General features: G+C 41.9%; 1 protein-coding gene across 1 annotated transcript; it reads left to right on the plus strand.

The window, feature by feature from the left end:
* Positions 1-4,330: 4,330 nt before the first annotated feature.
* On the plus strand, positions 4,331-12,434 carry LOC139554451 (cysteine and glycine-rich protein 1-like). Its single transcript, XM_071367264.1, has 6 exons — positions 4,331-4,656; positions 7,246-7,355; positions 10,455-10,623; positions 10,979-11,108; positions 11,339-11,432; positions 11,758-12,434. The coding sequence occupies exons 2-6, from the start codon at positions 7,247-7,249 to the stop codon at positions 11,832-11,834; spliced, it is 579 nt and encodes a 192-aa protein (XP_071223365.1). The 5' UTR covers positions 4,331-4,656; position 7,246; the 3' UTR covers positions 11,835-12,434.
* Positions 12,435-19,833: the final 7,399 nt, after the last annotated feature.

Consider the following 19,833-nt stretch of genomic DNA (forward strand, 5'->3'; position numbering starts at 1 on the left):
AAGTTATGAGTCCTCAAATATGATGTAATCTAAAAATTGTCCATTAGCTGGTAGAACTGATGAAATGAATCCTAGAGGTCTAATAACTTATTCCATTCTACAGGTCATATTTTGGGGTTCATTTCTCTATATTCATATAGCCTAGGGGCTATGTAGCTTCTTATCTGTCATGTTTGGAGTTGTGTTGCGCTGTTATACAGAGACTTGAATTAACATTTTCAGTTGGGTTGCCCTGGTCATGTCAGTATATGATAACTTTACAGAGCAACTGCCCCTGATTTAAAAACAGCCTGTGTGGCATCGATATGAGTCAGAAACATTTTGACTACAAGGTGTAAATAGGATAATTTTGGTCATAAAGTCAGTCTTGTCCAAAACTGTGTTTTTGTAAGACTTGTGGTCATGACTGCATTACAACATAAATGACTGCATTACAACATAAATTAAGGTTGGGTTTGTTTCAATACTGCCCACAGCTGGCAGAACACAAGTAAGCTGCATGTGACCCGATCGTAATGCCTGGTAAATGTGGGTCGACTTTGGAAATCCCTATGGGGCTAGTCAGGGACCATTGGTAAATCAGACAATGTCCATGGGACAATATGTTCAAATTCCAATAGATCCACATTTCTATTACTTAAAAACCTCCAACTATAAATTGTAGAAATTCATATACAAATGTTGAAATAATTGAATGAGAAAACTAAAAGGTGAAAATATTGTCTCATTTACATACGGAGAAAGGCTATCCAAAGTCAGGTTGCAAACAAACCGTCTGAAGCTAAATCATTTCGCTAACTCTATTCCCACTTGCAAACACACACACAACAAACCACACCCCGAAACCAACTGACCTTTGAATTCAATCATGGCCACTAGCATTTCTTAATGAACCAAATCTAAAACTAGGTCAAATCAGGAAGTTCAGTCACCCGTTAAAACAAACAAATGACATGTTGCAGCTCTGGCCAGCAGCATATCACCCTGCATCCCACTACTGGCTTGCTTCTGAAGCTAAGCAGGGTTGGTCCCTGGATGGGAGACCAGATGCTGCTGGAAGAGGTGTTGGAGGGCCAGTAGGAGGTGGCCTTTCTTCTGGTCTAAAAATAAATAAATATATATCCCAAAGCCCCAGGACAGTGATTGGGGACATTTCCCTGTGTAGGGTACCGTCTTTCAGATGGGATGTTAAATGGGTGTCCTGACTCTCTGTGGTCACTAAAGACCCAATGGCACCTATCGTAAGAGTAGGGGTGTTAACCCTGGTGTCCTGGCTAAATTCACAATCTGGCCCTCATACGGTCACCTAATCACACCCAGCTTACAATTGGCTCATTTATCCCCCCTCCTCTCCCCTGTAACTATTCCCCAAGTCGTTGCTGTAAATGAGGATGTGTTCTCAGGCAAATTACCTGGTAAAATAAATAAAATACCTTTCTACCTTTCAGATGAGTCAAGGATGACAGATAAGAACAACAGGCCAGTGGGGCACTTAGAACAGCAGCAGGCAGGGGCAACTGGTAGGGAAGATGATGATTTAGGTGACCCAGGCCCAAAACAAGTTAAGATACCCTAGTATGCCCTTGACCGTTCTGGATTGCAAAACTAAAAATACACACAAGACACAGCAACAGAAGAGTAGGACAAGACCCAACAACAGAAGAGTGAGACAAGACACAGAGGAATAGGATATTTAACTAGGCAAGTCAGTCAAGAACAAATTCTTATTTAAATGACGGTCTACACCGGCCAAACCCGGACGACGCTAGGCCAATTGCGCAACACTCAATCACAGCCAGTTGTGATACAGCCTGGATTCAAACCAGTGTCTGTAGTGACACCTCTGAAACTGAGCTGCAGTGCCTTAGATCGCTGCGCCACTCAGGATATGATGGAGAGAGACACCAGACAAGACATAGAGACAGCAACAGAAGAATAGGATATGATGGAAAGAGACACCAGAAGAACAGAACAGGCCATAACAGAAGAGGACAGACAAAGGAGACAGTAACAAACAAGAACCTGAGACAGCAAGAGAAAAGACAGAGAAAGTGACAGAAGAGGGCAGATGGAGAGAGAACTGAGGTGGGTTGAGCACACAGAGGATTGTATCACTTCAAGCTGCTCTATAGATTCTAATTAATTGTATTTATTTGCACAAATTATAAGTGATGCAGATGCAGGAATGCAAACATGCAGGAACGCCCCAAATTGCGGTCCGTAATCACATTATTGGTATTGGTACACTGTGTTACTGAGTGCCTCAAGTGACAAAATGGGCCAATGTGTTATGGAGCTTTCATACCAAATTGGTTTGAAGCGGTATTTCCCAACTCTGGAGTGTTTATGCTTGATAATCATAGATGGATTTAACGTGAACATTTTTCTCCAATAACCAAATCAATTGCATGAACACATAGTTTTGTTTAGGCATTTAGTTTGTTTGACATTTGGCCATTTCAAACCAACTGGACAAAAAAAATAAAAAATACAATGTAACAAATAATCTAACTCTGATTTGAACTATAGCTCAGAACTATGTGTGAAAACGCCTTTAGAAATGCCAAGGCCAATTTCTGGTCCCAGTCCGGCCCTGGTATACTCAAAGGTGTGCGCTACTATGCCTGCGTTTAGACAGGCAGCCCAACAAATATTACCTTTTTTTCACAAATTGGTCTTTGTTCCAATCAGATCAGATCTGATGTGAAAAGATCTGATGTGACAGTTCAAAAGACCAATGAGTGGAGAGAAAAATATCTGAATTGGGCTGCCTGTCTAAACGCATGCTATGAGGGAGGTGACTATATTTTGCGCAGGCTGGTGTCTGAGTTTGGTCATGGGGAGACTGGACAGAGCCAGGAAGACACTACCTGTTAGTTATATTGGCAGGAATGCCTGCTTAGGGTTTTCAGTGTTTCTACATTCTTTTTGTTCATATTTGTAAATATTTTTGCCAATTTTGCTTAATTTTGTATCACCTTTTATTTAATCAACCTTCACATCAATTTCCCTCCTTTCATTTTGCCTCCTACCCTTTCACAGAGTTATTGAATCAATTTAACTTCTCTCTCGCTCTCTAAAAATGTCTCTCTCATAGCACGTTTGTCCCAACAAACATATTTAGGCTAGGTAACATTATTTATCTTCATGCTCCAAAATCCCCAAATAATTGTAGGCCTAGACTTTTAAACTTGAGCTTTACCTAATAGCCCCGCCCCTGGAGAAAGTGAGTAATCCTTTCAGCAAACATGCCTGCAGTCTGCAATCATCATAACAAACACCTTGTAAGGCAGTGGCCAGCACTCAGCACTTCACTGACTGGAGAACTCCACAAACCAATCTAGTACTGGAGAAGCTGTTTTATCTTCAAGCCATAAAATGCAATGTTTTTCTTTGCATATCATAGCTCGCTCTTGGTAAGAAGAAGTCCTTACAGCATGAGTCTCACATGCTGCCTGGGAAAATCATCTTGGCTGTGTTATACCTCAGTAAATGTTACCAGGCCATTGTGGATTTGACTGATTGTAGGTTACTGGATTTGAAGAAGATAGAGTAGCTAGGTAATTTAATGGTACTGCTACCTATCACAGGAAGAGGGCAGTAAAACCAGATTTTAGAAGGAGGCTGTCTTGGCTTCACTGGCCTGCTGGTATATTATGTCTAATCTCCTCTTTCCATCATACCATCCTTTTTCCTTCCCTCTCTTTCTGCCTCTTTCCCTCTCTCTCTTGCCTCGTTTACACCTTGCCCTAACGTGACTTTCGTGATCTAATCAATAAGGTTTGACGTGCCTACACCCATTATTAAAATGTGTCTTATCCGTCCGCTGTGTCCTCATTGTGACCAGATTATCTAATGACTCCCCGTACGCAAATTATTTGATAGACATTCTTTCAAAATAATATGAATGTATTTATTTTAAGACTATTACTGATGCCATAAGTCAATAGTGCTTACTCTCAATGATTTTAGAGGCCATGATAATGATTTAAATGGTTTGACCATCCAGGTCTGTTTACACTTGATTGATATCCAGACACAATGCGTGCCTGACTACTTCTGGAGTTAGTCAGGAAGACACAATCAGACCACAATGTGTCTTTTAATAATCTACTCCTGTCTAAAAACGTGGGCACAATCAGAATGTGGACAAGATCAGGACAAAGGGCTGCATGTCAGCACCAGATATAAACAGGGCTTCTCTCTCTCTCTCTCTCTCTCTCTCTCTCTCTCTCTCTCTCTCTCTCTCTCTCTCTCTCTCTCTCTCTCTCTCTCTCTCTCTCTCTCTCTCTCTCTCTCTTACACTCTCTCTCGCTCTCTATCTTACTCTCTCTCTCTTTCTTTCTCTTAGCCTCTCTCTAACCCTGTTTCTGCATCTCTCTACCTCTCTCCCCATCTCTCTCACAAACATGCTTATCTCTCATGTCTCTTCCTCTTTTCCTTCATCCTCTCGTTCTCCTCCCGCTCTCCATGTCTCTCTTTTAGTCTACGTGTGTATCCAGCAGACTCCTCCTCCCTCAGTCCCAGCCTGGCTTCTTTCTCTGCTGCTGTCTTAGACTGAAGCCTGTCCTGAACTCGTCTGAACTCCACTCATCAGAGATCACTCTACGGCCAGGGAGTATCTGCCAGGCCACACAGACACACAAAGAAACACAGGTAAGATGGGACCATCTTCAACATCTACCAGCAACTGTAACCACTGCTTTCATGATGTATAGAATACAGTTACAGTCCACAGAGAACACATTCAAAACTTTTATTCCTATCCGGGACTGCACATTCTTCTGCTTTTTCACTTTCAAAGCCTGATGTGTGGGTGTGTGAGCAGTGAGTGTATTCTGAAACGTTTTCAGACTGCTGAGTTCCTGCCAAGAGTATAACTTTGAGAACTGTATCTATGTGAGTTTGAAGTTTGAAGGGTAGATCACATCTGTTGCTCTAAAAACAGAATTTTCTCAAAAAGACTTGTGTCCAACACAGGGTAAAGAAGCTATGGTCATTTAGGGAAAGAATGTAAAAAAATAAAAAAAATTGTTTTAACTTATTAGCTTGATCATAATTCCATACACTGGGTGTGTGGTGACTGCTATATTCTGTATGGTAGTGTATATGTAATCTGAGGAGTGATGACAGCATGTTCAGAACATGATGGATGACAGCAGCACACAAGGCCAGTAGATGTAAAAACACCGAACTGGGTAGAGGTTTGGCTGGGTGAGTTAAGGGTTCTATTTCCTGAGAATCTGCAGGAAATGAGTCTCAGAACTCAGGATATGATATGATGAGTAACATTCGTGTAGAGTACTGTACTGTATGTACAATACAGATGTAAGATCTTAATTTGAGGAAATGCAAACGTGTAGTGTATTCAAGGTTTAAAAAGGCTTCTAAAGTTTGTAATTTCCACTTAAAATGTCAGACTTGAATTGCCCTAATGAAAAATGTATCAACCCCTACAAAAAATGTCCATTAATTATAATCCACATAATATTTCACATTTCCTATTTCTGCAGGATCATTTTCCTGCTGTAGCAAAATGGCTCAAATTAGGATCCTACATCTGTATGTTGCAAGACCAGCTTCCTATGCAATGTGTTGATCAAAATTATCTTTGTTTCTCAGTACTCAAGTTTCACTCTCAACCCTTTATACAGGAAAGGCGATGTTGCAATAAATTATCTTGTTATTGTGGTAACCAGGAGATTACTGTGATAGAGGTGATGTCGGATAATACTCTAAATTGTCAAATGCAGTTCTTTACAATAGACATTTTTCAGCATTTGAATTGTTCTATTGCATTCATCTCTGTTGTCTAATGCCTGCCCGGGTCAGTGACTGTCTAAAGCCATGAAGTGGCTACTAACATGGTGGTGTAATTACAAAATGAAATGCAGACCATTTCCTGTTTACCCAAATGGCAGATTGGAACCTGTCTGGGTGACATCATAGGATTCATATTTCAACAAGATGGAGTCGAGTACAATACACTCAACAGCAATGTATTATTTCAATTCAGCAGTAGTTCTCTATTTAAAGCACAGGAGGTTGGTGGCACCTTATTTGAGAAGGACAGGCTTGTGGTAATGGCTGGAGCAGAATTGATGGAATGGTACCAAATACATCAAACCCATGGCTTCCATGTGTTTGATTCCATTCCATTTGTTCCGTTTTGGCCATTATTATGAGCCGTCCTCCCTTCAGCTGATACAATGAGTGTTCTGTATGAGTGGCCTGGAACCTCCCTAGCAGTTGTTGAACATCAGGAGGAACTTTGCATTTCCTGATAAAAGATAATAAAGTACTGTAGTCAAGCCCTGCAGCAGTTTTGACTCAGAGGAGTAAGCTATAAAAAGAGAGTAGCACAATCAATATTTAAACTCCCAGTAATTTTTGGGGTAAATCACCAACGTTTATTGTGAAGGCACAGTGTGATGCTGAAACGTTGGTGATTTACTCAATAAATTACTGGGAGTTTGTCACGTGTGCTCCCTCTCCGGCCTCTAGGTCATCAGACTGCTCATTATCCCACACACCTGTCACCATCGGCACGCGCACCAGCGCCTCATGACACTCACCTGGACTCCATCACCTCCTTGATTACCTACCTTATATATGTCACTCCCTTTGGTTCCTTCACCAGGTGTTTCTGTTTCATGTCTGTGTGATATTCTTAGTTTGTATTACGTTTTGTTTATTGATTAAATCACTCACTCCCTGAACTTGCTTCCTGACTCTCAGTGCACATCGTTACAGAGTTTATATGGAGTGTGCTACTCTCTATATTTTTATAGTTTATTCACTGTTAGTCAGCACCTACTGTATACACTAAATACTTTTCTCTGGGTGTATGCCAGCTCATGCTTTTTATTTAACTCAGAGGAGTTCATTTTCTGAGTAAATTCCTAAGATACTACACATTTAGAAAGGGTCTCTACAATGGATAATCAGGCTCTGTTCTGTAAATACTGTATGTTCTCTCATTTGAAGAGTTCTTGATCACCTGACCAGAAAAGCTCTGGGCCCTAGGTACCGTATAGTCTATAATGGGTTTGCACACAGTTTTTTTGTGGTCAAATCACGAGGTCTGTAGGTCTCCTCCCATCCAATGCGTGTCAGGGACTGTAGATGTAGACTTAATTTCTATGTAAGGATCTATTCCCATTGAGTGAGTGTTAAACAACAGGAAGTACAGACCTGCTGCTCTTTTTCTATGTATGGAACTAAGTCTCCACTGTGACTCCGCAGGATGCCTTTGGGAGGAGGAAATAAGTGTGGCTGCTGCCAGAAGACGGTGTACTTTGCTGAAGAAGTGCAGTGTGAAGGGAAATTTTTCCACAAGTGCTGCTTTCTGTGCAGTAAGTGAACGGAGTGAGGTCATCCCGTTCTTTCATAAACCACACTGTGACTACCAATGCACCAATTACTCTGAGCTGATATTCAGAGCTCAGGATGGAATGTGAAGTATTCTGGCACCGAGAGAGGAAGCAGAGCATCCAAAGGTTCTCGGTTCTCGTTTGTGTGCCCTTATTTGGAGAGAGAGAAATGGATGTGTCACAGGCCTTGTAGCCCTTATATGGGAGAAAAGGTACACAGCATGTGTTTGTGTGAGCTAACGAGGCTCATCTCTCACCCGCAGAGTCAGAAGATCAAATGTTAACTAACACAGACTGTGGTGATGTCACAGTGTCATTTCAATGTCATGAAAGGACTGAAACCTTAAACGGCAAGGTCTGTTTACCTACAAAAGGACCTAAGATTGTTAGTGTTGTACTGTAGTGTCTAAACTGCTGGTGTTGCTGCTGATATGGCACAGCATTGACCACTTAAAGGCCAAGCACAGTCCAAAACGTGATTTACCGGTGTTTTAAATACACTGCTCAAAAAAATAAAGGGAACACTTAAACAACACAATGTAACTCCAAGTCAATCACACTTCTGTGAAATTAAACTGTCCACTTAGGAAGCAACACTGATTGACAATAAATTTCACATGCTGTTGTGCAAATGGAATAGACAAAAGGTGGAAATTATAGGCAATTAGCAAGACACCCCCAATAAAGGAGTGATTCTGCAGGTGGTGACCACAGACCACTTCTCAGTTCCTATGCTTCCTGGCTGATGTTTTGGTCACTTTTGAATGCTGGCGGTGCTCTCACTCTAGTGGTAGCATGAGATGGAGTCTACAACCCACACAAGTGCCTCAGGTAGTGCAGCTCATCCAGGATGGCACATCAATGCGAGCTGTGGCAAGAAGGTTTGCTGTGTCTCTCAGCGTAGTGTCCAGAGCATGGAGGCGCTACCAGGAGACAGGCCAGTACATCAGGAGACGTGGAGGAGGCCGTAGGAGGACAACAACCCAGCAGCAGGACCGCTACCTCCACCTTTGTGCAAAGAGGAGCACTGCCAGAGCCCTGCAAAATGACCTCCAGCAGGCCACAAATGTGCATGTGTCTGCTCAAACGGTCAGAAACAGACTCCATGAGGGTGGTATGAGGGCCCGACGTCCACAGGTGGGGGTTGTGCTTACAGCCCAACACCGTGCAGGACGTTTGGCATTTGCCAGAGAACACCAAGAAAGGCAAATTTGTGACAGACGTGACAGAGTCTGGAGACGCCGTGGAGAACGTTCTGCTGCCTGCAACATCCTCCAGCATGACCGGTTTGGCGGTGGCTCAGTCATGGTGTGGGGTGGCATTTCTTTGTGGGGCCGCACAGCCCTCCATGTGCTCGCCAGAGGTAGCCTGACTGCCATTAGGTACCGAGATGAGATCCTCAGACCCCTTGTGAGACCATATGCTGACACATGCACATTTGTGGCCTGCTGGAGGTCATTTTGCAGGGCTCTGGCAGTGCTCCTCTTTGCACAAAGGCGGAGGTAGCGGTCCTGCTGCTGGGTTGTTGCCCACCTACGGCCTCCTCCACGTCTCCTGATGTACTGGCCTGTCTCCTGGAAGCGCCTCCATGCTCTGGACACTACGCTGACAGACACAGCAAACCTTCTTGCCACAGCTCGCATTGATGTGCCATCCTGGATGAGCTGCACTACCTGAGCCACTTGTGTGGGTTGTAGACTCCATCTCATGCTACCACTAGAGTGAGAGCACCGCCAGCATTCAAAAGTGACCAAAACATCAGCCAGGAAGCATAGGAACTGAGAAGTGGTCTGTGGTCACCACCTGCAGAATCACTCCTTTATTGGGGGTGTCTTGCTAATTGCCTATAATTTCCACCTTTTGTCTATTCCATTTGCACAACAGCATGTGACATTTATTGTCAATCAGTGTTGCTTCCTAAGTGGACAGTTTGATTTCACAGAAGTGTGATTGACTTGGAGTTACATTGTGTTGTTTAAGTGTTCCCTTTATTTTTTTGAGCAGTGTAAGCTGTTTGAAATGACCACCTGCCATTTCTGCTTGTTTTGGTGGGATGGAGTTTCATCCTGCCTAGTTACATCACCAGGTGGTAAATTAGTTATGTAACCTTTATTTAATGACAGCTTAGCAGGGAACAGTTGGTTAACTGCCTTGTTCAGGGGCAGAACAACAGATGTTTACCTTGTCAGCTTTCGGTTACTGGCCCACCACTCTAACCACTAGGCTGCTTGCCGCCCCAGGAAAAGATAAATGGTTGAGTTTCATGCAATTTGAAAGCTTACAAACACACTGTCAGAAATAATTCAGGTTGTTAGTAAATTATACTTGAAAATATAATTATTTTGACATAAAAAATGTAGTTGTCATATTTTCTTGAATATAATTAGTACTTTACTTGTTCAACCAACCCCCCCCACCCCAAAAAAATGAATTCAATATAAGATAAAAGTGTAATCTAAACAACTATGTGTGTTTAAAAACAACTAGAAGGAAAATTGTGTTTAACTTACTGAATTTTCATATTTCCCATAAATGTAAGAATTCGCTCTGTTTTCAGAGGATTGTGGGTATTTTTTACTTTACGATACTTTGTTGTATGTTGTATGCATGTTTAGAAGAACGAAAAGCTCATTTATATATTAGTATCAAACAATTTGTTATGCTATGAGGTGTAATGGATCATGATGAACAGATATAAAAAACCGTTGAACAAATTGATGTTCAATGATGAGACCACCCACAATTCCTGCTAAAGTGGATAAAAATGTCAAGCTATGAAATACATAAAGCCTTGTTTAACACTAAGACACAATCAATGAAAGTAACTAATCAAATATGTATTCAAAGACATTCATTGCGGTACCTATAGATGCATGTTAGCACTAATGCTAATGCTAAAAATAATTTACAAGTCTTCTTCTCATAATGCACTGATTGTACTTAAAGGAAGATAGTTCCTACATGATAGTGATTTGCTTTGTTATCCAACTGATCTTGTGTCCTTTCTGTCATTGTTTGAACCCTGTTCATTGCTGCTCTTAGCTATATTTCTAATTATATTACCTCCTACTCTACTCTTAGTGGCATGTAAGAAGAACCTGGACAGCACAACGGTGGCCTGTCACGTGGATGAGATCTACTGCAAGTCCTGCTACGGCAAGAAGTATGGGCCAAAAGGCTATGGCTTTGGCGGAGGAGCAGGCACCCTGAGCATGGACACGGGGGCACATCTTGGAATCAGACCTGAAGAGTAAGGAAGGAATCTCAGAGAGTTTAATATTGTATACACTCTATATGAGGGGTGTATTCATTACGTCAATTCTGTTGCAAAACGTTTCTTAAACAAAAGGAAATGGAATGAGACTGGAAGGGACCTGCCTGAATTTGTCCAATAGAAACTCTTGTTTTAGTAGTGTTTAGATTAATGATTACACCCCAGGGCTTTCACTGCTGATGTTCATCCTTCCCTTCTAATCAGCCCTGGGAAACCAGGTGAGTGGAATCTGGTTAGTGACATAGGTCTACCAGGGAAAAACAGCAGTACTACAGACATCAAGGCCTGAACATGTAGAGTAATCATAACAAACCTGTCTTGTCATCCACAGGCCAGCAGCCCACTGTCCCACCAACAACCCCAACGCCTCCAAGTTGGCCACCAAGTTTGGCAGTTCAGACGTGTGCCCGCGCTGTGCCAAGGCTGTGTACTCTGCCGAGAAGGTGCTCGGAGGTGGAAATGTAAGTCTGAGTTTTGGGCTAATCAGATTGTTTTGAGAGGAAATAGCTCATAATCTTGTCATCTCAAAACCCTGCTTCTACTAAACGTTGTATACCGTATGTAAAAGTACTAAATTACTACATGTATCTTTGGCTTTCGAGTTCATGTCAACTGAAATAGATGCAGGGGGATATGCTGTCTGTGTTCTAGTACAGAACATCACTTACTTCTCCTTATCTCTCTCCTTCAGTCCTGGCACAAGAGCTGCTTCCGCTGTGCCAAATGCGGCAAGGGGCTGGAGTCAACCACTGTGGCCGACAAAGATGGAGAAATCTACTGCAAAGGTGTGTATACTCTATTCATGTAAAACAAATGTGTACAATAAATAGCAAAGACACAATTGCCTAAATGCATTCAATTAAAGTGTAGAGTAAACATGAGAATTGCACATACTGTAGTGTAAATACTCTGTTCTGAACTTCTACTTGTTTTAGAGTTATTGATAAACACATGTGTAGACAACTCGTGGATTGCCTAGCTAAATAAATTCACCAAAACGGAATGTAAATATACTGGAGAAAAAGCTCAACTTTAGCATCTGTTATAAATGTATATGCCTTTGTATGTAAATACATTCTTATATAAAGTTTACCATATTTTCATCCACAGCATGTTATGCCAAATCCTTTGGTCCCAAGGGCTTCGGGTTCGGCCAGGGGGCAGGGGCTCTGGCACATGCTCAGTAGAGCTATGGCCTCCTCTGATAGACACCTAGACATTTGGACTGCAAGTCCCAGGATTCCCAAATCAACCTCTATTTAATACTGCCATTTCACTACTGCTAGTCACAGAGGCTCAACAGCAACACATAGTGCACAGCGTACCTAAATGCTTATCTTGCCAGAAGAGTAAGTTGCTGATGTTTTCTATCTAAGCTCTGGTATTGATGAGGTTAATACTCTGCATGACAAATGTTTCCTAACCACTATGAGAAAGAAAAAAAGGACTTATTAGCGTGTTCATTTTGACCTAATAGACTCCATTCACAAGAACGTTCCTTCTAGAATTTTGAATGTACACAAAGTGAGTCAGTGATATGTACAGTCAGATGGACACACCCTGGTTTTGTAGAGTTGTTTGGCTGTTGGCGTGTTTACTTAACAGAGCAAATTATCAGCGGCAGAATGAAAGAACAAAGTTATAATGTACAATTATTGTCCAAGGCTATAAACTCTGGAGAAAACTGGCACTGATCTTATCCTATGATATTTACAACACAGTGGATGTACTGTATCAAATACTGTGCACATTTAAACACCAAATAAAAAACTCTAATAGAAAAAAAACATTGTATTTAATTCAATTATGGTAATGTGAGGAAATTATGTGTTTGAGACATGACAACAGCACATTTGGAAACAAACAAACCCAATTGAAACAACCTGCCAGGGTGTTCCTTGCAGGGTGCAATTTTGGTTTTAGAAGTTGGGGGACGACATAATATATATATATATTTTTTTTTTATCCAGCCGGATAAACACTCCAAACAGCCTACGCGTGGTCCTAAAGCACAGCCCTGGCACCGCCCTCTCCCGGGGGTTGGCACACCGGGCAGCTGGAATGGGGCTGTGGGTAGGACTGGCAGGTGGCCAATCTGTCTTTTGTATCTCCATACAAAACTATGCCATGCACACGCCATCTCATCTCAACGGCCAGTAGGTGGCGTGTGACCTGGATACTGGGATGTTAATTAGTGTTTGTATACAAACTGCTGCTCACACACATGCTGGTATAGAATCAGGAAGCAACCGTGAGGAGAGTCAACCAGGTAGTAGTGTTTTTACAGTATCCAAAATTGTTCTGTATTTGATTTGATTTTTGTTAGTTACTAGATCTATTTTCACCCACTGCAGAATGCCACAAGAGGGCACTAGAGAACTCCATTGTTACAAGAAAAAAACGATTTGGACAAAATGTTGCTGTTTCAGTTTTACAGCTGAACAGTATGTCTTGCATCTCACTCTGAACTCTCCCATCCATACTGACAGAGTTAGATACAATACCAAAAAATAATTAACTGATCCTCCTGCCATAGATAAGTGGGAATGAACTGATCCTGCTGCCTTATATAAGTGGGAATGAACTGATCCTGCTGCCTTATATAAGTGGATATTAACTGATCCTACTGCCATATATAAGTGGATATTAACTGATCCTACTGCCATATATAAGTGGGAATTAACTGATCCTTCTGCATATATAAGTGGGAATTAACTGATCCTTCTGCATATATAAGTGGGAATTAACTGATCCACCTGCCATATATAAGTGGGAATTAACTGATCCCCCCTGCCATATATAAGTGGGAATTAACTGATCCCCCTGCCATATATAAATGGATATTAACTGATCCTGCTGCCATATATAAGTGGAAAAATAACTGATCCTCCTTCCATAGATAAGTGGGAATTAACTGATCCTTCTGCATATATAGGTGGAAAATAACTGATCCTGCTGCCATATATAACTGGAAAAATAACTGATCCTCCTTCCATAGATAAGTGGGAATTAACTGATCCTTCTGCATATATAAGTGGGAATTAACTGATCCTGCTGCCATATATAAGTGGGAATTAACTGATCCTCCTGCCATATATAAGTGGGAATTAACTGATCCTGCTGCCATATATAGGTGGAAAATAACTGATCCTGCTGCCATATATAACTGGGAATTAGCTGATATTCCTGCCATATACACGTGGAAATTAACTGATCCTGCTGCCAAATATAAGTGGGAATTAACTGATCCTTCTGCATATATAAGTGGGAATTAACTGATCCTGCTGCCATATATAAGTGGGAATTAACTGATCCTCCTGCCATATATAAGTGGGAATTAACTGATCCTGCTGCCATATATAGGTGGAAAATAACTGATCCTGCTGCCATATATAACTGGGAATTAGCTGATATTCCTGCCATATACACGTGGAAATTAACTGATCCTGCTGCCAAATATAAGTGGGAATTAACTGATCCTACTGCCATATATAAGTGGGAATTAACTGATCCTGCTGCCATATATAACTGGGAATTAACTGATCCTCCTGCAATCGATAAGTGGGAACTAACTGATCCTGCTGCCATATATACGTGGGAAGTAACTGATCCACCTGCCATATGTAATTGGGAATTAACTGAACCTCCTGCCATATATACAGTGAATGGGAATGAACTGATCCTGCTGCATATATAGGTGGGAATGGTCTGATCTTGCTGCCATATATAAGTGGGAATTAACTGATCCTCCTGCCATAGATAAGTGGGAATTAACTGATCCTCCTGCCATATATAAGTGGGAATTAACTGATCCTGCTGCTATTTATAAGTGGGAATTAACTGATCGTCCTGACATAGATAAGTGGGAATTAACTGATCCTCCTGCCATATATAAGTGGGAATTAACTGATCCTCCTGCCATAGATAAGTGGGAATGATCTGATCCTCCTGCCATATATAAGTGGGAATTAACTGATCCTGCTGCTATTTATAAGTGGGAATTAACTGATCCTCCTGACATAGATAAGTGGGAATTAACTGATCCTCCTGCCATAGATAAGTGGGAATTAACTGATCCTCCTGCCATATATAAGTGGGAATTAACTGATCCTGCTGCTATTTATAAGTGGGAATTAACTGATCCTCCTGACATAGATAAGTGGGAATTAACTGATCCTCCTGCCATATATAAGTGGGAATTAACTGATCCTCCTGCCATAGATAAGTGGGAATGATCTGATCTTGCTGCCATAAATAAGTGGGAATTAACTGATCCTCCTGCCATAGATAAGTGGGAATTAACTGATCCTCCTGCCATAGATAAGTGGGAATGATCTGATCTTGCTGCCATATATAAGTGGGAATTAACTGATCATCCTGCCATAGATAAGTGGGAATGATCTGATCTTGCTGCCATAGATAAGTGGGAATGATCTGATCTTGCTGCCATATATAAGTGGGAATTAACTGATCATCCTGCCATAGATAAGTGGGAATGATCTGATCTTGCTGCCATAGATAAGTGGGAATGATCTGATCTTGCTGCCATATACAGTGGGAATTAACTGATCCTCCTGCCATATATAAGTGGGAATTAACTGATCCTCCTGCCATAGATAAGTGGGAATTAACTGATCCTCCTGCCATAGATAAGTGGGAATTAACTGATCCTCCTTCCATAGATAAGTGGGAATTAACTGATCCTCCTGCCATAAATAAGTGGGAATTAACTGATCCTCCTGCCATAGATAAGTGGGAATGATCTGATCCTTCTGCCATATATAAGTGGGAATAGACTGATCCTCCTGCCATAGATAAGTGGGAATAGACTGATCCTCCTGCCATAGATAAGTGGGAATGATCTGATCCTTCTGCCATATATAACTGATCATGCTGCCATTTATAAGTGGGGAATAAAATGTCATGCCATTCAGCAGTAGTTCTCAAGTGTCACATCACAACTGACAGTCTTCCCATTGTACCAACAGGCAACCATAAATGTGAGATACTTGCTTCGGTAAAACTTTATTTGTATAGTCCACATGTCAAACTCATTACACAGAGGGCCGAGTGTCTGCGGGTCTTCGCTCCTCCCGTGTACGTGATTGATGAATTAAGATCACTAATTAGAAAGGAACTCCCCTCGCCTGGTTGTCTAGGTTTTATTTGAAAGGAAAAACCAAAAACCTGCAGACACTCGGCCCTCCATTGAATGGGTTTGACACCTCTGGTATTGCCCAACTGTAGGTGCTCTACAGCAACGTTTTCCAACCCTGTTCCTGGAGCGCTACCATCCTGTAGGTTTTCGCTCCAACCCTAATCTAGCACACCTGATTCTAATAATTAGCAGGTTGATGAGCTGTTGGATTGAAAACCTTCAGGAGGGTAGCTCTCCAGGAACAGGGTTGGATTGGAAACCTTCTGGAGGGTAGCTCTCCAGGAACAGGGTTGGATTGAAAACCTTCAGGAGGGTAGCTCTCCAGGAACAGGGTTGGATTGGAAACCTTCAGGAGGGTAGCTCTCCAGGAACAGGGTTGGATTGAAAACCTTCAGGAGGGTAGCTCTCCAGGAACAGGGTTGGATTGAAAACTTTCAGGAGGGTAGCTCTCCAGGAACAGGGTTGGATTCAAAACCTTCAGGAGGTTATCTCTCCAGGAACAGGGTTAGAGAGCCCTGCTCTACAGACTATCAGTAACATTTCGACTAACTATCTACTAAACCTTAACCCTTATCCAAACCCTAAACTTAACCCTTACCCTAACCCTAGCCCTAAGCCTAACATTAACCTTTACCCCTAACCCTTATTCTAAACCTAACCGTAACCTTAGCAAGCAGTTGCTTATCAACAGATAGTTTGTTGATAGTATGACCATCTGTAGAGCATATCTGAAAAGCATCTACAGATGGACTATCCACATAAAGTGTGACCCTTGCTTCTTATCTGTACAAATAAAACAAAAATAGACCAACAAGAGGTTGATCCGAGCACTCAGACAGTACAACCGCTATCAAGCACCCAAGTTAGCATGCTAAAGTTGGCTAGCTTGCTATCTACTTCCAGACACAACTGAGAAAACACCTCACTCTGACAATTTTACTGGCCCAGGCAGAGCTGGTTAGGATGTTTTCATTTTATTTAGGACGTTAGTGACTGTAACTGTGCTGCTGGCAACAATTTAATTACATGTTTTTTACCTACGTTCACTGACACCGGTCATATTAAAGGGGTGTTGTGAGTTCGTAAATTCATCAGTTATTCAGCGCTCTGGTACACTCAGAAGAGAGTGCTCTGAAATCGGCTTAGATTGGCGGGGTGAATTTACAAACGCACCCATAGTTGACATGGTGACACTACAGACCAGAATGTCAGCACCTGTTTCATATGGCAGGGTGTGCTAGTGACAACAGGCCTAATTCGTTATTGACTCTGGACAGTAACCATGGCGGGCATCATGGTTTAGAATTTGGTTCATGAGAACAAGAGCTCAACCGTGAATTGAACCACAGTAATGGTCACTGATTCAAATGGCAAGATAGAGGGGTGTGGTGTTAGAGAATATACCTGTCCAAACAAGCTTTTTATGATTTAAACAGAGGCTATATAAACTTGGATAAACATCTTTAGACTTAAGACATTGAAGTCTGTCCTTAATGGCCTCCTCACAGTTTTAATTTACTTCAATTGACCATGCCATTCTATTCAAAACTACTCTCAGTTGAATTATAATTCTGTCTCAGAATCCCGGCAGGGATAAGTGTAGACAGGACTGGATCTTTAAGACAAGCACAAACCAGTCCAATCTGATTTACTGAAGTACCTTGGGGATTTATTGTCCTTGTGAAGCACACACACACATCCACACACACATGCATGCTTGCACACACGCACACGGACACGACCACACACACAAACAAGCACATGCATGCAATAACCCGATCAAAGAGTAGCAGGATCAGATGCTATTGTATGGTGGATATGATCGCATTCCTTTAATCAACTCCAGGGCTTAACATTGTCTGCAGTTAATATTCTAATCAGGCCATGGGGGGGGGGGGGGGGGGGCTGCTGTTCTCAGGGGGCAGTGCCTGTCTGTAAAACCTCTCTCATTACCAGCCAACAGAGAACACAGCAACCAGTGCTTAATTTGAGCCTCTCATTTTCGGACTGTATCGTTCCGGAACCCATTTGCCAGGCTCTGGTACCTCTTGTGGCATGAAAAATAATTGTCACTGTTTGCAATGTAAAAAATTATAGTAAAGGCAATCAGAGTTAATTAATGTTGACTCCTTTGTAATGCTCCTGCCCCTTAAAGAATGTAATGTGAAAAAGTGCCTGATAAATTTTTTGTTGGGCCGGCCCAGGTTTACGGTGTGTGCAACATTGTAGCCTATATAGACCAACGAGTGGCCATTGCTGTGGTGAGAGAGAAAAGCGTTCCATTCTATGATCTCTCTCTATCTGCTCTGATGAACATGAGCCTGCAACTCTCATCTCTCCAGCGTTGAACTTCATCATTTATTTCCTTATAGAGTCATAGCCGCAAGAAGAGTGCTGGAGTTGCTGCAGCACCTCTGATGAATTGAAATACTTTTGCCACAGTTATATAACTACTGCTGTCTGTTCAGAAAGAAATGAAATAATTCAGAATACTATACCAGGAGTAGGCCTATAATTTAGCCACAGAGGATCAATAGTTTATAGCCAAGCTGTGGATTGTGTGTAGCCCAATCACAAGGCATTCCTACAGTCGGGAACACGCTGCAGATCTGTCTGTGAACAGCATGAAGCCAAAATAAGCCTTCGGAATATTTCAAATACAATAGCGTGAAAACACAGGTTGGAAAGCAATATCTCCTGCTGAAAAGAGAACTCTTATCTGTCTGTGGTATCAACTTCAAAATAGGCCTATTGAGGGAACAGCAATGTAAAACAAGAGAGAGATACGTTTTTGGTACTGGTGCATCGGCCAATTGCCGGTGAGTGAGCTGCACATCATTTGGTGAGTCAGTGAAACTGGAAAGCTTTTTTAGAACTATAATTTCCTCCTCATATTGTACAATATGTGTGTCTCCACATACCCAGAACCGAGCTACTGATGTACAGTACTCAAGACAAGGTCATTTTTATTCATCTCAGATTGTCAGTTTGTCAGTGTCAAAGTATCCTGTCATTTCGATCATTTGTGAGGTATTAAAAAAGATTCTGCTAAAGTCTGCATCATCTAAAATGATGTAGAAGTGTATGAAATGCATTTATAAAAGGCATACATTTTCCCAGACCCTAGGCTACAATTTTTTCCCCCCATGTGTGCAACTTCTGCAAGCGCCTCTACTCTACTGCTCTATCTATGCCTGTTCACAAAAGCGATGATAACGCATGCAATACTTTATTATAAAGCTGATAATTTTTTTCTGATTTCTGGTACATCAGAGCCCCCCAGGTCACCACCCTCCCGGGCTCATGCTTTGTTCCGGCACCTCCCAATTTACAAATGAAGCACTGACAGCAGCCAAACTGCCTGAAAAACCTATCTCATTACCAGCCAACAGAGAACACAGCAACCAAACTGCCATCAGAATATCTCTCATTACCAGCCAACAGAGAACACAGCAACCAAACTGCCACCAGAACCTCTTTCATTAAAAGCCAACAGAGAACACAGCAACCAAACTGCCATCAGAATCTCTCTCATTACCAGCCAACAGAGAACACAGCAACCAAACTGCCATCAGAATCTCTTTCATTACCAGCCAACAGAGAACACTGCAACCAAACTGCCATCAGAATCTCTTTCATTACCAGCCAACAGAGAACACTGCAACCAAACTGCCATCAGAATCTCTTTCAATACCAGCCAACAGAGAACACAGCAACCAAACTGCCATCAGAATCTCTTTCATTACCAGCCAACAGAGAACACAGCAACCAAACTGCCATCAGAATCTCTCTCATTACCAGCCAACAGAGAACACAGCAACCAAACTGCCATCAGAATCTCTTTCATTACCAGCCAACAGAGAACACAGCAACCAAACTGCCATCAGAATCTCTTTCATTACCAGCCAACAGAGAACACAGCAACCAAACTGCCATCAGAATCTCTCTCATTACCAGCCAACAGAGAACACAGCAACCAAACTGCCATCAGAATTTCTTTCATTACCAGCCAACAGAGAACACAGCAA

Source organism: Salvelinus alpinus, chromosome 2, assembly GCF_045679555.1.
Source record: "Salvelinus alpinus chromosome 2, SLU_Salpinus.1, whole genome shotgun sequence".
NCBI classification, from domain to species: Eukaryota; Metazoa; Chordata; class Actinopteri; order Salmoniformes; family Salmonidae; genus Salvelinus; species Salvelinus alpinus.

What these genes read in the sequence shown, in the direction of transcription:
- LOC139554451 (XM_071367264.1), top strand. Translation starts at nt 7,247, where the DNA reads ATGCCTTTGGGAGGAGGAAATAAGTGTGGCTGCTGCCAGAAGACGGTG. An exon ending in CAAGTGCTGCTTTCTGTGCA is followed by an intron (nt 7,356 to 10,454) that starts GTAAGTGAACGG and finishes CTCTACTCTTAG; the next exon opens with TGGCATGTAAGAAGAACCTG. An exon ending in TGGAGAAATCTACTGCAAAG is followed by an intron (nt 11,433 to 11,757) that starts GTGTGTATACTC and finishes TTTCATCCACAG; the next exon opens with CATGTTATGCCAAATCCTTT.